At 35.2% G+C, this 16,086-nt stretch overlaps 1 protein-coding gene across 2 annotated transcripts in view; it reads right to left on the bottom strand.

The window, feature by feature from the left end:
• The window catches only part of LOC149782797 (CD109 antigen-like), a 642,407-nt gene that overhangs the window by 120,397 nt on the left and 505,924 nt on the right, over positions 1 to 16,086 (bottom strand). For both annotated transcript variants that reach the window (XM_089934311.1, XM_089934312.1), the window contains exon 16: positions 66 to 149. In XM_089934311.1, coding sequence (XP_089790437.1) covers positions 66 to 149 — 84 coding nt within the window. The remainder of the gene's footprint in view (positions 1 to 65; positions 150 to 16,086) is intronic.

Raw genomic sequence — 16,086 nt, 5'->3', positions numbered from 1 at the left:
CCTCCTATGTGAGGAAATTTCTGAGGAGAGACAATAAAGTTAACATTTAAATGGAATATGTTTACCTGGTAATAAAGGTGAGATATATCATGGGTTGAGCTGACTGAGAATGAGACTCTGGAAGGACTTTGAGAATTCCTTGACACAACCTGAAAAAGTGATAAATATATAAGTACAAGTACTCAAGGCAAATTTTACAAAAACAACTATTTTTTGTGAAAATTTGATGTGAAAATATGGCCTAACATTATGCAAACTGTCACCAACAGATTTGGCAGATGATCGAGATTTTTTTCAATCATAGCATCATGTACATACTGATGGATACAAGTATACAAGGTTAACGAAACCAAGAGAATCTATAACATGTCATGGTGTGAAATTCCCGCATAAAGACCTGAATTTGATGGCAGGAATAAAGAGTTGTCAAGTTCCTCCACACATATTTTGGCCCTATGAATGGGATTTCCCTATCCCATATCAATGCATAATTAACCATTTTTCTCAAATGTTTTTATTCTGTATCAAATAATATGTCATTAAGATTACACTTATGTCTGATATGATATGAGTGTAATGGATGTTATCTGGGTCACAGGCAAGATGATGATTATATCTGGTGCAAGATTTTGGAAAACCATACATCTCACTTACATATCAGATCCAGCTGCAAACTGCTATTACATAATGTATTGACAGATATGGATCTGCTATCACATAATGTATTGACAGATATGTATCTGCTATCACAATGTATTGATAGATATGGATCTGCTATCACATAATGTACTGACAGATATGGATCTACTATCACATAATGTATTGACAGATATGGATCTGCTATCACATAATGTATTGACAGATATGGATCTGCTATCACATAATGTATTGACAGACATGGTATAGTATATGCAGTTTATTGCAGACTAATCAGAAGAATAAATTACATTTAGGTCTATGTTTGCAGTTGGACCTGACTTGTAAGTTAGGATTTATGGTAGGTGTTTCTCTCAAAATTATATAAATGAGATACAGTTTGCCCATGTGAGAATGTCAAGTGGGATACTCCTATCCCATATGAGTCCACGTAATGACTTAGATGTCATCATTATGCCTATGATGTCACCAATACCTGCAATTTTTCTCACAGTTTAATTTTTTCAAGAACACATTTTTCCGCCTATAAACTGTAATTGATGTTTACTATTTCTAAAATTAGAAAACTTTGATCAAATACTCTGCATTTCTGAAGCTTCATCAATAGTGATGACATGCCCTCTTTTACTTTTCTATCACTATTTTTCAGTGAGAAATGAGTGAAAAAATCCACTGTATGTGTTGTTGTAGGAAATCCCACCTTAGGATCAAAGTTTGTGGTCAGAACTAATAGCAAAGCCTCATTTCAGCCAAAATTAGAATTCTGTTCCCTTTGTGCGATTTCCATTCTGTTCCCTTTGTGGTATTTCCATTCTGTTCACTTTGTGGGATTTCCATTCTGTTCCCTTTGTGAAATTTCCATTCTGTTCCCTTTGTGGGATTTCCAATCTGGTCCCTTTGTGGGATTTCCATTCTGTTCCCTTTGTGGGATTTCCAATCTGGTCCCTTTGTGGGATTTTCATTCCATTCCCTTTGTGGGATTTCCATTCCGGTTCATGCGATGGATTTTATTATTCCCTCATTGCTATCTCACATGTGCAAACTATATCATAAATGAATGACGTAACATAAACTTACTCGAACTTAGAAAACATCCTGACAAAAGTTGAGCATAAAGAACACAAGGGAGAAAAAAAACTCAGCAACATCTCCAGAATTTATAAAACTACCGTACATTTTCGTTGCATTCTACCAATTGAAATATATCCATGTACATTTAAATCAGTTAAATGAAATAACATTACAATTTTAATATACAACTCATATACAGTTGTCCCTTGATATAAAGCACCTCAGTGTGTCATGGTTCATGATTTAACACCACCACACATCCCATTCTTTTAGTTGAATTATACAGTGGAAACTGTCTTGAAAGACCACCCCTTCTGCCAGAACATAATGGTCTCTCAAGACAGGTGGTCTCTCGTGACAGGTCATAACACTATATAATCAATAAATCTGTGCATGGAGAACCTGGCCTCTCAATACAGATGGTCTCTCATAGCAGTGGTCTCTCAAGACAGGTTTTACTGTATTTTATAAATAATGTACTCCAATATTAGGTGACCTTGTCTATTATCAATATGTACTTTTATGGCTCCATTAAACAAGTGTTATAATGAGGGACCCCTGTACAATATACCCTAGCATAAGGTGGCTGCCTATATCACAGTATACTTGCATGGCTCCCTTGAACAAGTAATATAGTGAGGGACCCGTACAAGCCACAGATTTCAAGTTAAACTCTCACATATTACTCCAACGATTAGCCCAAAAGACATGATTTGCATTTGTAAAGTTTCGAAAAAAGGGATGGGCTTAATATTAACAAAACAAATGTTAATGTTTGCCATATTTTTTTTAAACAAGGAGGATGGGCCTTATTATGTGACAATTAAGGGAAGCATTAATCAGGTATAAGACTGGTAACCACTCATTGTAATCAGCAGTACAACTTCTATAATGATGTTTTACAACCCTCCTGCTCAAAGAACACTACATAAGACTCCTAGTTTTCTTGTTAAATTATTTAACTTGAAAACATTTAACCAGACATGACCATTTTTCTTCATTAGCTACAAAAAGATTTATGACTGCAGAAGAACCTTGATAACTCAAACATCTATCATTGGAATGCTTGGCATAAGACTTTTAATGATTTACACAGTACACATGTAAAGCATGGTTTGGTCCATGTCCATGGAGAACTTGAAAGCTCATGCAATAAATCTGGTCCCGCAGCACAGTGACTTTTTAAAAATCTGATGAAAGAACTTTATCATGGTGTAGCCCTCAAGACAATCTCAAATATTTTGAGGGAATGTGGTCTATACAACATCTTTTGACTGTAGCAAACCTCAATGTCAGATTCAAGTTTTATTCAATCTCCAACATTTTATAAAGGATTTTTATGCTTTATATTTCACTGTATCTTCATTTGTCTGAATTTTCACCTTTTATCTTGACATATTCCTGGTTTACATTTTATCTTGTTAAAGTTTTTGTAGAACTGCACCTTTGACTGGCATGATATGGTCATTACTGTGCTGATCTGCTGTCCAAAACATTAATAATTGCACATATGTATCATTAGCATTAATTTTGTGCATTATGCCTAAATTGTGCCCATTCCTCATATGACAAGCTTGCATGTGTATCTTGCATTGTTTACAATAACTCACTTATCCATACATGTCATATTTTGGTAGTAATCAAATAGCCATTATCTCCTGAATGAATCAAGTCTTCATAGTGAATGTGAAATTTGTAATAAAGTTAATAGATATAAGTTTTATGAGTTGAATTTGTTTCAGTGTATGGTTTGGTTTGCTAAATATTCATTAAGATCATACTGTCTTGGGACTCTTATGCACAATATCAACAACATGTTGTCTTGATTTAGCCATTAATTCAAGAGAAGGGGTCATCTTATAAGTGTAAAATACAAAAGAATTTGTGTGAAATATGTTCTCCCTGGATGTGAAAAATTGTCATTAGGGCTCAGTCCATTTGTGTACCTTGACTGCCCATGTGCAGAACAATCATCTTTTCATAGACAATTATTATGCAAGGCATCAGAGCATGTGGGGGAGGAGGGCTAGCAATAGCAACAAATTAGTTTTGATCACCCCCAAATAAATTTTAACAACCATAATATGTAATCCATTGCTATAGTGAAGCTGACCCTGAACCATTTGGAAGCTGCAAAGATACCATCATCAGCATAACACCCTTGCTTGCCTTAATCAAGCCCATCCTTCCTTTTGGTCAAAACTTATATTAATAAAATCCATGTCTAATGGCATTTCTCAAATTCAGCATGTCTTATAGAAGGGAAGGAGATGCTAAAAATCTTCTATAGAAAAGGAGATCTCTCAGTCAGATGGTGAATACATTTCTGTTTTTGATTAGTTTAAACACATGAGCTGACCCACCTTACAGGAAACTATGGCACTCATGGAATCTGTCATTACTAACTGATAAACCATGTGACCATGTCAACCAGATTTATCTGTCTACTGTTATGACTTTAGGTCTTAAACAAAATAATGGAAAGAAGCCAAACCAACAAGTTTAGTAAAAACAACAAATAATTTTTTAAGTTACAAAGTGAAAATTTAAAACACTTACAGTATTGTGAATTAAATTCTAAATAATCGTAAATGTTCTATCACAAGTCCAAAAGTACAGAATGTTCAGAATGAATTATGATGGTCTCCAATGTCCTGATTTACCACAATAATATAATCCAGAATGTCTTTGAATGAGTTCTCAATAATCTGAAAGTAGTGTTTTAGTCAGAAAGTCATTGAGCACTTTTTAATTCCAATAAATAATTTAAATAAATAAATCCTCTCAAATTATACCTGAATATAACTGCAAATGATTCCATAAACTGGTTTTACAACTGGAATTAATAAATTGTTTACCAAACTCTACTTATACATCCCACTTGACTTTTGTAGCAAAAAAATATTCTGGAAAACTAACCATTCCATGGAAATTTTCAATAACCCTTGAACTCTGTTGTGCATATTTAATCTGTATTTTTTGTTGACTTTTTCTTCATGATTGTATATTATGCATGATTGTAAAGTGACCGTAATCCATTTAACTGACCTTAAACCAAAATCATGTTCACTGTGTAGCTGATTAGGAACATTGATTTTGTAAACAACATGATACAAACCTAATATTTCTCTTTAAGTATAGGTTAAAATATTAGGATCATTATCAATGGAGGTAAACATGTTTATCTTAATCTAAGTCAAGGACATGATGTTCCCCCATGGAAAAACCTGGTGTAACTGATGTTTGTCTTGATCTTTATTGTAATTTTAGCAGTAGACCTTATCTTGTTGACAACTTAGGATGTTCTAGAACTAAACTTTTGACCCTCATCCTGATTCTAGTATTGTGTCATATTTTGTTTATATGTTGTGTACTTGAAACATTGCTCATTCTTACATTAAGATCTTGAATTAGAATCATTTTTGTTGTTGTGTTCAATTTTTCATCTGGATGGAATTATTTATTCAATTTATTCTTCGCTGGATATACAGAAGTGCTTATCAATAATATTCTTCAACAGAAACATTAATTAAATTAGAGTGAGTTCAGACAAGGACATGTCTGGACAATATTACTGTGATAAACCAAAAGACTTAGTACATCATCAAACTCCAGGCCATTGGCACAAAAACCACATTCAAGACTACAGGAACATAAACACATTCAGTATTGGAACTTATTTGGATTATGACAAAATGCATTTGGAACTTTATACATTTGGGCTTGTGATAAAACTTTTAGGACTATTTGGGACTTAATTCACAAAACAAAGGTCTTTTTAAATTTTCACTTTTGTATTCTAGGGAAACAAATTATTTGTTGAATTTTACAAAACATATTGGTTTTCACTCTTTTCTGTCAGTATAAAACCATAGTCATAACAACTCAAACTGTAGTAAACATTTTGTTTACTTTTTAAAAGCATGACAAAAGTCAGGTAGGCAAACCTTTATCCACACCCATCAATCACAGGCAAAAGTCAAGCACACAGACAAAAGTTAAGCACACAGCATAAATTAAATATACATAACAGTAATGTACCACAGACTATGCTATCTGCTTTAAACTGTATGAAGAATGAACAATTTAGACCCTTTTTTGTCAGAATATAATGACAATGGCAGATCTGTGTCTGTGATATTGCAGTTAGGTATATAATTAATTTTAAAAATATGGCAAATATGAAGACTAGAGGCTTACTTTTCGTTGAGTCTGCCTTCAGTTTTACATAGAAAGTAAAAACATTTAATGCTAAGCGAAATCTGAAAGACTTCAGAATCAACTTTAATCCTTAATAATCTGGTAATCTAAGATGGAAATCAACTGAGTGGGGAATTAATGTTAGAAAACAACAAAAAGTGAGGGTTTAATTAAGGCAAATTTAACAATAATTATAAAAAACCCAAACTCTTTTGAATAGTATACCTGGATTTATCTTACAGATTACATATTGCCTGGCCTCAGATTATGTGATAAAAGGCCATAACCTTCCTTTTCTCCTGATCCACCTTCCGATTCATGTTTGTAATTGGGGGTACATGCAATGGTGAAAAGACAGGATACAGATGACTAGTTTTTTCAACATAAAATATACTGGGTAACCCTGCTTTAATGCTGTAGATGGGATCCACAACTGCTGACTGTTTTATGTACCAAACCATAGTATAGCAAAAATGATTGAATTTGTTGTTGTTGTTCTAGGGTTTAATGCCATTTTTCAGCACAAGATAGGCTATACATGGCGGCCAGTATAACTGGTGGAGGAAGAACCCTGGAAAACCCAGGGAAGAACCACCGACCCATGAGAAGCTACTGGCAGGATTTCCCACATACCCATGCTAGCTGAGCCTTGGACTCGAACCCATGCAGACATAGGTAAGATGGCAATGATCCAAACAGTGAGCGCTTTAGACCACTCGGCCACTCGGGGCCCCGACTGAATTTGTATCTGTATGTCAACTTAGCTAATGTCTTGAACAGTTACAGATAAATGGCACAAAAGACAAAAGAACAAGTTTATATTGAATCAAAAGCATAATTATAATGGGGTTCCCTTCAATGAGCAAAATGTTTGTGTACCTTGAGACAGTTATAAAATTGATTATTCAGCACTATTATAGGACCCAATAATCATGATTATTTACTATTATTATAGGACCCTTCAATCGTGATTATTTAGTACCATTATATGACCACTGAATCATGATTATTTAGTATTATTATAGGACCCTTGAATCATGATTTTTTAGTCCTATTATATGACTCCTGAATCATGATTATTTAGCACTATTATAGGACTCTTGACTCTTGATTATTTAGCACTGTTATAGGATGCTTGAATTGTGATTATTTAGTACTATTATAGGACACTTGAATTGTGATTACTTAGTACTATTATAGGACCCTTTGAATCATGATTATTTAGTACTATTATAGGACCCTTGAATCATGATTATTTAGTACTATTATAGACCCTTGAATCATGATTACTTAGTACTATTATAGGACCCTTTGAATAATGATTATTTAGTACTATTATAGGACCCTTGCATCTCGATTATTTAGTACTATTATAGGGCCCTTTGAATTATGATTATTTAGTACTATTATAGGACCCTTGAATCATGATTATTTAGTACTACGGTATTACAGGACCCTTGAACCATGATTATTTAGCACTATTAAAGGATCCTTGAATCGTGATTATTTAGTACTATTATAGGATATTTGAATTGTGATTATTTAGTTCTATTATAGGACCCACTGAATCGTGATTATTAAAACTTGCTCTAAATTCACGATCAAAGTGTGCAATGAATAATCCAGTTCAGAATCACATAATTACAGGTAGTTTTTACCCATAAATATACCACACTAGAGGCAAGATTAACAGAAAGATTGAAAAAAATTATGCTGCAGAATTGTATGATCAAAGGGACTGTAGTATGGAAAAGAAATTAAATTTATTTGCCTGGAAGCCTTTTGGAAAAGAATATGCTTCATCTAAATCCTTTTTGTCCTACAGCTACCCAAAAGGTAGAAATAAATAAGTGGTTATGTTGGACAAGTAGAAATAAATAAGTGGTTATGTTGGACAAGTAGAAATAAATAAGTGGTTATGTTGGACAAGTAGAAATAAATAAGTGGTTATGTTGGACAAGTAATCAACAATGAGAACACCAACCTACTGATGCAGAGATCAAAGTCACAGAAGAATATTTCAACAAACTGAATACATCCCATATATTGAGAAATCAGCTTTAATACCTGGTTGAGCAGTCGAATTAGAGATAATGGACATATTAACTACAAACTAAAATGAGACAGAATTTTCCAGTAGAGCTACTATTACAGAGTGGAGCAAGTCATCATGTCAGGTGTATCAGTGCCAGGTGTATCAGTGTCAGGTGTATCAGTGTCAGGTGTATCAGTGTCAGGTGTATCAGTGCCAGGTGTATCAGTGCCTGCAATTCATATGGAACAGCATAAAATAAAGGATGCATAAGTGACAAACAATACTAGGATTTTTGAACATACAAAGTCGAGTAGACTGGTCTGGATCAGCACCAAAGCAAGTGATGATTCAAGATAAAATTGAAAAGTATACAATGGTTCTGTGATCCAGTGTTTTGTTTGATACAGCATCATATATATATGTTAATATGTTACCTATGGACAGGCAACAGATAGGTGCTAATTGCAAAGCTAATTCATTCTTATCACATGAAATTTACTATTAAACATGCTATAATAACCCAGGAAGAAGTTAATGCAAGTAAATCAGTGCATATTACTAGTAATATTACTCCTAATGTGACCACTCCGGTGGCCAAGTGGTTAGGAGGTCAGAGGTTTGAACCCCAGCCAAGTCATACCAAATAGGGTGCTGACCTTGGTGGGTATCAAACCATCACTCTCTGAATATGAGTCAATTACTGAGCCAAATGAGCTAATGCAGTTTCCCACTACACACTTATAACCATACCTTTAAAACTCCCTTAACGTTATGGCCAGATGAGGTTGAATAAGAGGCCATTAACCAAAAAGAAGTTCAAGGAATTCAAAATAAGATCATTACTTCCTTTAACTGCTGAGTGTTGAAACCATCTCTCATATTCTTCGGCAATAACAAGTCTTTCATGTTAGCTGCTCTGACATACATACTGGATTTCTGTTTGGCACCATTTTCATTTTGAATAAAGCAGCAGACATCCTTTGAAGTCTTTTGGTGTAAACCCCACATCACATACTGATCATCAATTCATGGGGAGTAGTGACAACAAGATTTTAAAGGCAATCATTATCACATGGCAGCCTTATTGCATGTATGACTGGCATTATATTCATTTGGGACCGACAAGGTATCATTAGAAATCTATTGGTGAAAATTCAATGTTGATATAACCATTCATTTGGGGAAGAGTAGAGATAACAAATTTTCAAAATATGACTTTTCATTCTGGAGAAGTAGCATATATAACATCATTTTCAAGATGGCTGCTGTGGTGGTCATATTGAATGTCAGATTGGCACCCTTTTCATTTATGGCCAACTGGACATCGTAAGACATCTTCAGGTGAAAACCCCATGAAAATGTCACCTTTTATCAAGTGGAGTTGTTATAACAAGAGTTTAAAAAAGGCTGCCATGGCATGCATATCAGATGGTAGATTGGCCCCATTTTGATTCAGGAACAGCTGGACATCAAAATAAGTCTTTTAGTGAAAACCCCATGCTATAATCACCATCCATTCTGGAGGAATAGCTATAGGAATTTCAAGATGGCTGCCATGGTGGCCATAATGGTTGTCAGATCTGCAACAGTTTCATTTGGGACCAACCAGACATCATAAGAACTCTTTTAGGGAAAACCTCATCTTGATATGAGCATCCATTCCAGGAGTAGCAGTAACAAGATTTTCAAGCTGGCTGCCATGGTGGCCAAATTGGACATCAGATTCAGGCACTATTATGATTTAGGACCAATAATCTCATGTTATTATCAAATCCATTCAGAAGCAGCAATAACATGATTTTCAAGATCGCCAATGTGGCAGCCATAATGGATCTCTGAACAGCACCATTTTGATCTGGGACAAACAAGACATGAAACTGTTGTTCTTGTGGTGTTTAACGCCATTTTTCAGCACATGATAGGCTATACATGGTGGCCAGTATTAATGGAAAACCCTGGAAAGAACCACCAACCCAAGAAGAGAAGCTACTGGCAAGCTTTCTCACATACCAACATTGGACAAATCCAAGACTTGAACCCATGCAGACAGAGGTGAGATGGCAGTGATCCGTAACGGAGAGCACTTTAGACCACTTGGCCACTCTGGGCCCCTAAGACATGAAATAAATGTGTGTGTAACATTTCATAGCAATTATACAAGTAGATTAGGATGAGTAGCAATAGCAATAGCAAATTTGTGCAAACTAATGGACAATGGATAAAAGACCATACATAAGGTCTTCTGGTCTATGACCAGTAGAGCTAAATCACCACTGTATATATTTAAATAAGGTTGAATTCATAAGGTCTTTTTAAATCAAATAATAAACTATAATAATTTAGTTTCCTCATCAAAATTTCTAATTACATTAAAACAATTAAATAGAAAGTTACATCTGCATCTTCATTTATAATCATTTTCCAAACTTTATGGACCATTAGGCAAAACATGATGAACAAGATTGTCATTGTCAGGAAATGAGCATTATTTTGCCTACCTCTGGCAAAGTTGCAGTGACTTACCAAATGTACCATCCAAGTCCCTACACATGTTCCATCCAGCAACTTGTACTGGATTACTGTATGTACCCTATATATCCAAATATTTCCCCATGTCTCATCTGGCGAGTACCGTATGTACCATATATACCCATATATTTCCCCATGTCCCATCTGGCAAGTACCATATGTACCATATATACCCAAATATTTCCCCATGTCCCATCTGGCAAGTACCATATGTACCATATATACCCAAATATTTCCCCATGTCCCATCTGGCAAGTACCATATGTACCATATATACCCAAATATTTACCCATTTATATATGCTCAGCATTAAATGGTTAGTGTTAGGACTGGTTGGCCTGGTGTCAGGATAATGTGACTGGATGGGACCTTATGCTTCATGTCTGCGGCATGATGCCTCAGTGCTAGACATCACTATAAACTGTCACACTGCAGACATTGTAATGATACGACTGAAAAAATTTTGAAGCTATGTTAAAAATCGAAATAACACACATACACAGTATCTATATTCGTAATTCATAAGTTGATTTTTCCTCAGTGTGCCTTGTTCAAAATGGTCCATTTTTATGGCTACATATAGGAGAAACTGCCAGATTGACAAGCATGTATGTCAGATGAGCAGAATGTTGTCTGCTAGTGACCTCATCAGTAAACATCTATAATAATTCTGATCAGTTTCTTGTTGTCACCAGAGGGATGCTACCTGTCAAATGCACCAGTAGGATTATATCTAAATAACATCCTTGGGAAAGACACAGAGGGGCCATCTCTTAGAGACTGGATATTTATTTGAAGAAACACAGTATCAGAGATTCACTGAAGCAAATGAAATTATTTCTGCAAGTAGCTTTGCACCGTGTTCTTGTGTGACTGACTGTACATCGAGTTTCTATCTGTTTGATTGTTCACCTTATCTATGATATTTACAAGCAAATTAGTATGATGAGGTTTAAGTAAAATCTAAAAAAATTCAATTAAAAATGCATCATATATTCTCTTACTTGAAAGTTCATTATAAAAACCACTTGACTACATGACTATAATAGACATTGTACTGTAAATAAAAGAAAAAGTTGATGAAGGAATTATCATTTAAAAGAAGCTGGAAAAGAAGTAGTTATTCACATATTTCCCCTTTTGCTTTGCATTTTATTATATTGTACTGTAAATAAAAGAAAAAGTTAATGATGGAATTATCATTAAAAAAAAGCTGGAAAAAAGTAGTTATTCACATATTTCCTCTTTTGCTTTGCATTTTGGACAGAATTATCCTTTAAATTTCTTTTTGAAAAAAACAAGTTTTCTACAAACCTCACAATTTTATTATGAAACTCCCCTTCTGATGAGACCTCTTTTTTGATTCACAATAGCCATTAGTTGAGTGATGACACCTTCCCTCTCAATCAATTGTGGCTATTAGACAGATCCTGACCTATGACCCTTTGACCACATGCTAAGTCAGGTGCTGCCTCTATCCAAGTGCAGCCCAATTAAAATTGATAAAAAATATGCTAAAAGGAAATGTACATTATCCTGCAGAAACATTCACAATTTAAGCTTCAGTGGCTTTTTGACCTTCAATTCAATATGGAGCCACCATTACCAAAGTGTAGTTCACCCCTGATTATTTACAAAAATTGGATGCAGCAAAACTGTACTTGTTATCCAGAAAACAATAACATTTATAGCTCAAGTGATCTTATCATAGGACATTATTCCCTAAATAAAAAAGTATGCTGCTTTAATGTGAATGTGAACCTAAGAAACCTGATGTAAAAGGCATGCAATGGAAATTCATGTTACTGTGCAGACACCATAAATCTAACTTTAGACCAGAGACCTTAACCTTGGACCTTTTGACCTTGAAATCTTAAGGAAATACCTCTACCCATATATAATTATTGTATGAATTTTGATGATATTTGGCCACATGAAACGCTGTATACTTCAATGACCTTGACCTTTACTCCCAAACAAGAGGCACTGAATATATTGTACTGAGACTTAACTTCATTCAGGGAAGTACATGGTTACTACCATATCTTCCTCCGTGAATGGGGGTAGGTGGGTTTACTTTTGCCTTTTAGTAGGAAAAGGACAGATGAAGTCTCATAAAGGGCATACAATTTAAGAATGGGTTACTCTGGTGCATGTGGCAAATAGGGACACTATGTAATTTTCTCTAAATGTAGAAATAATTGTTGTTGTTGTTGTTGTAGGGTTTAACACCATTTTTCAGCACAAGATAGGCTGTACATGGCGGCCAGTATAACTGTTGGGGGAAGAACCCTGGAAAACCCAGGGAAGAACCACTGACCCACGAGAAGCTATTGACAGGCTTTCCCACGTACCCATGCTAGCCGATCCTTGGACTCGAACCCACGCAGAAATAATTAGTTCCAAACAGAAGTGATAAGTAAAATCAAACAAATAATATAGATAAAAATAGATTCCATGAATAACTTTTGTAAATTATATAAAAAGAATTAAATACATTAATATTATAACTATCTATCGTCCAGCCAAATGTAATGCCGATACATGTAGCACTGTGAAACCATCTTTGCAGCCATAAATCTAAAAACTGATTATCAGTAACCAAGGTCTATCAATTCACCTTCCTCCAACTACAATCACTTCCACTTTGAACTAAATCATTCTCTGCAAGAGTGGATTCAATGGCAACCTACTGGCTGAGCTGTAAGATTGAGTTATTTATGGTTCACTGATTTCAAAAGGAACATTTAACAGAAATTTGCAGCTGCCAAATTGTTAATTGAACATTATAGAAAACATGCCATCTCCAATAAGTTCTATCACCTGCAGCCTGCAATATGGTCTGCATCATTTTCTATCTATCATTGTGTAACAACATGGATCTGAAAAAATCTCATACTCATGTGGACAATAAACTGCGATTCTGACAGCAGTGATCATTGATATTCCTAGGAAATAATGCTCTACTGTTAAAAAAAATCTGTTTTTTTTTATTTTCATTACTGAGTGAAGAATTTATTTGAGTAATAAGATGTTTGATTTAGTCATTGACTAACCCAAACTGAATGTAAGACTGGCAGGATTTTAATTAACGACAAACCAGAAACCCTAATAAATATTTTGGCAAAAACCTCATACCAACATGATCATCAATCAAGGGGAATTAGTGGATTTCAGAACTGGCACAATTTTCAAATAAGACCAACCAGACACCATAATGATATGACTTTCTGTTCAGAAGGATTAGCAATAACAAGATTTCAAGATGGATGTCAGATGAGCACCGTTTTCATTTTTTTTTTAAACTCCATATGTGTGTGTGTGTGTGTGTGATTTGGATTTTTAATGTAGCTTTAACAATATCTCAGTCATATCACTACAATGTCTGCAGTGTGGCAGTTTATAGTGATGTCTAGCACTGGGGCATCATGCCGCAGACATGCAGCATGATGTTCCCACCCAGTCACATTATCCTGACACCAGGCTGACCAGTCCTAACACTAACCTCTTAATGCTTAGCGCCAAGCAAGACAGCTGTTAGTACCATTTTTTTAATAAGTCTTGGTATGACTCAGCTGGGGATTGAACCCATGACCTACCTTCTGCATCTGAGGAGGACACTGTAACCACTAGGCCACCGGAGCGGTCCTGTGAAAACTCCTTACTGATACGATCATCGATCATCTATTCAGAAGGAGTAGTGATATAAAGATTTTCAATTTTCAGACCAGCAGGTTTTTTATTTTATGACCAACTAGAGATCATGTGATGTTTTCTGGTGAAAACTCCATGCTGGCAGGACTTTCTATTCAGGAGCAGCAAACACTAGATTTCCTAGATGGCTGCCATAGTGACCATGTTGTTTATCATGATCTCATCACCATTTTCATTTAGTACTACGACTTGAAAATCTTTTAGTGAAGACCCCATATTGATATGAGGCATAGCAATTCAATAACTGTGGCAGCCATATTGGTTCTCTAAGTGGTACCATTTTCATATAAGACAAACTACTTGAGAGTTCTTTGGATCAAAACCTATACTGATATGGCCTTCTTTTCAGACCTAATAACAATAAGATTTTCATGATGGCTGCCATGGTAACCATACTGGATGCCAGATTATTAAACATTTTAATTTAGGACCAGCTAGAAGAAGTCTTTTTGTGAAAACCCCATGCAGAACTAATGTAGAAACAATTTTTCTTCTCTCATATACATTGACCTTTACCTTGAGTTTTATATATAAAATGAACAGGTTTCTTCCTTACCCCAAGTGTATGACAGCCACAGTTTAAGCCAGGTATATAACTAATGTTATTATGTGCATGCCGTTTTACATCTTTCAGTGGGCCCAGAGTGTCTGAGTGTTCTAAAGTGCTCTCCATCATTTATCACTGCCATCTCACCTCTGTCTGCGTGGGTTCGAATCTCAGATTTGGCCAATGTGGGTATGTGAGAAAAAAGCTTGCCAGTAGCTTCTAAAGGGTCAGTGGTTCTTTCCGGGGATTTCCTGGGTTCTTCCTCCACCATTAATACTGGCTGCCATGTATCATGTGCTGAAAAAGGGCGTTAAACCCTACAATATCAACAACAACATCCTTCAGTCACAATGCCACCTTAATCAACAGGCCATACTCATACATTAAGAGCAAGTAGTCCACAAATTTTGTCAAGGTAGATGATCTAAGACTGAAGTTATTAGACAAATCCAGGTTTCTTCTTTCAATCACTGTCCTTGATCTTTTGATCACAGAATCATTAATATTCTTTCTTACTTAATGTGATCCACAAACTTTGGTTAAGTCACATGGTTGCAAACATATTTTTATACAGCATTTTTGTCTTCTTGTTGCAGTTAGTGGCCTTGACCATTGACCCTAATATCAACAGGCTACTTCAATACTTCAATATCAAGCCATCCACAAAGTTTGGTCCAAGTTTGGCAAAATCAAGCTACTGTTTTTGTGCGGAAAAATCTTTCTTCTTTCAGTTGCAGTGTTCTTTGAACCCCAAATTAATAGGCTTCCTCTTTACCTGCATGCAAGACAACCTCAAAGTTTGGTCCAGATATCCGATGTAGAACTAATGCTATTGTGCAGAAACAATTATCTTCTTTGATTCACAGTAACCTTGAACTTTGACCCCAATACTGACTAGATTCTTTTCACACTGAATTGCAGGCTTTTCTCAATATGTGTTAACTGTATGGAGAACTTAAATTACTGTGCAGAAACCAGTTTCTTCTTTGAGGCAATGTGACCTTGATCTTTTACCTTTTGACACCAGAACTGATAGGGTTCCTCCATAACACATAAGCAAGCCTTAGACAAAAGCTGTTAACTGTACATGACACAGAATAAATATTGATGTCTTTGTTTAGTGATTTTTAAAGCTGAAATAAAGATTTCTTCCTTACCCCCAAGTGCAAGGTTTCCTCAATGTTTGGTAACAATATTGTGTGGAAACCATTTTTCTTCTTTAAGTCACAGTGATCTTGACAAGTGACATTTTGACACCAATAGTGATAGGGTTCTTCACACCTTGTGCACACATGAAATACAATTTAGTGACTATACATGATGAACAACTCAA

This window comes from Sinohyriopsis cumingii, chromosome 15, assembly GCF_028554795.1.
Source record: "Sinohyriopsis cumingii isolate HCF-2022 chromosome 15, ASM2855479v2, whole genome shotgun sequence".
Lineage (NCBI taxonomy): Eukaryota > Metazoa > Mollusca > Bivalvia > Unionida > Unionidae > Sinohyriopsis > Sinohyriopsis cumingii.
Note: the sequence above shows the minus strand (reverse complement) of the source record. Positions and strands in the feature narration are given on the sequence as shown.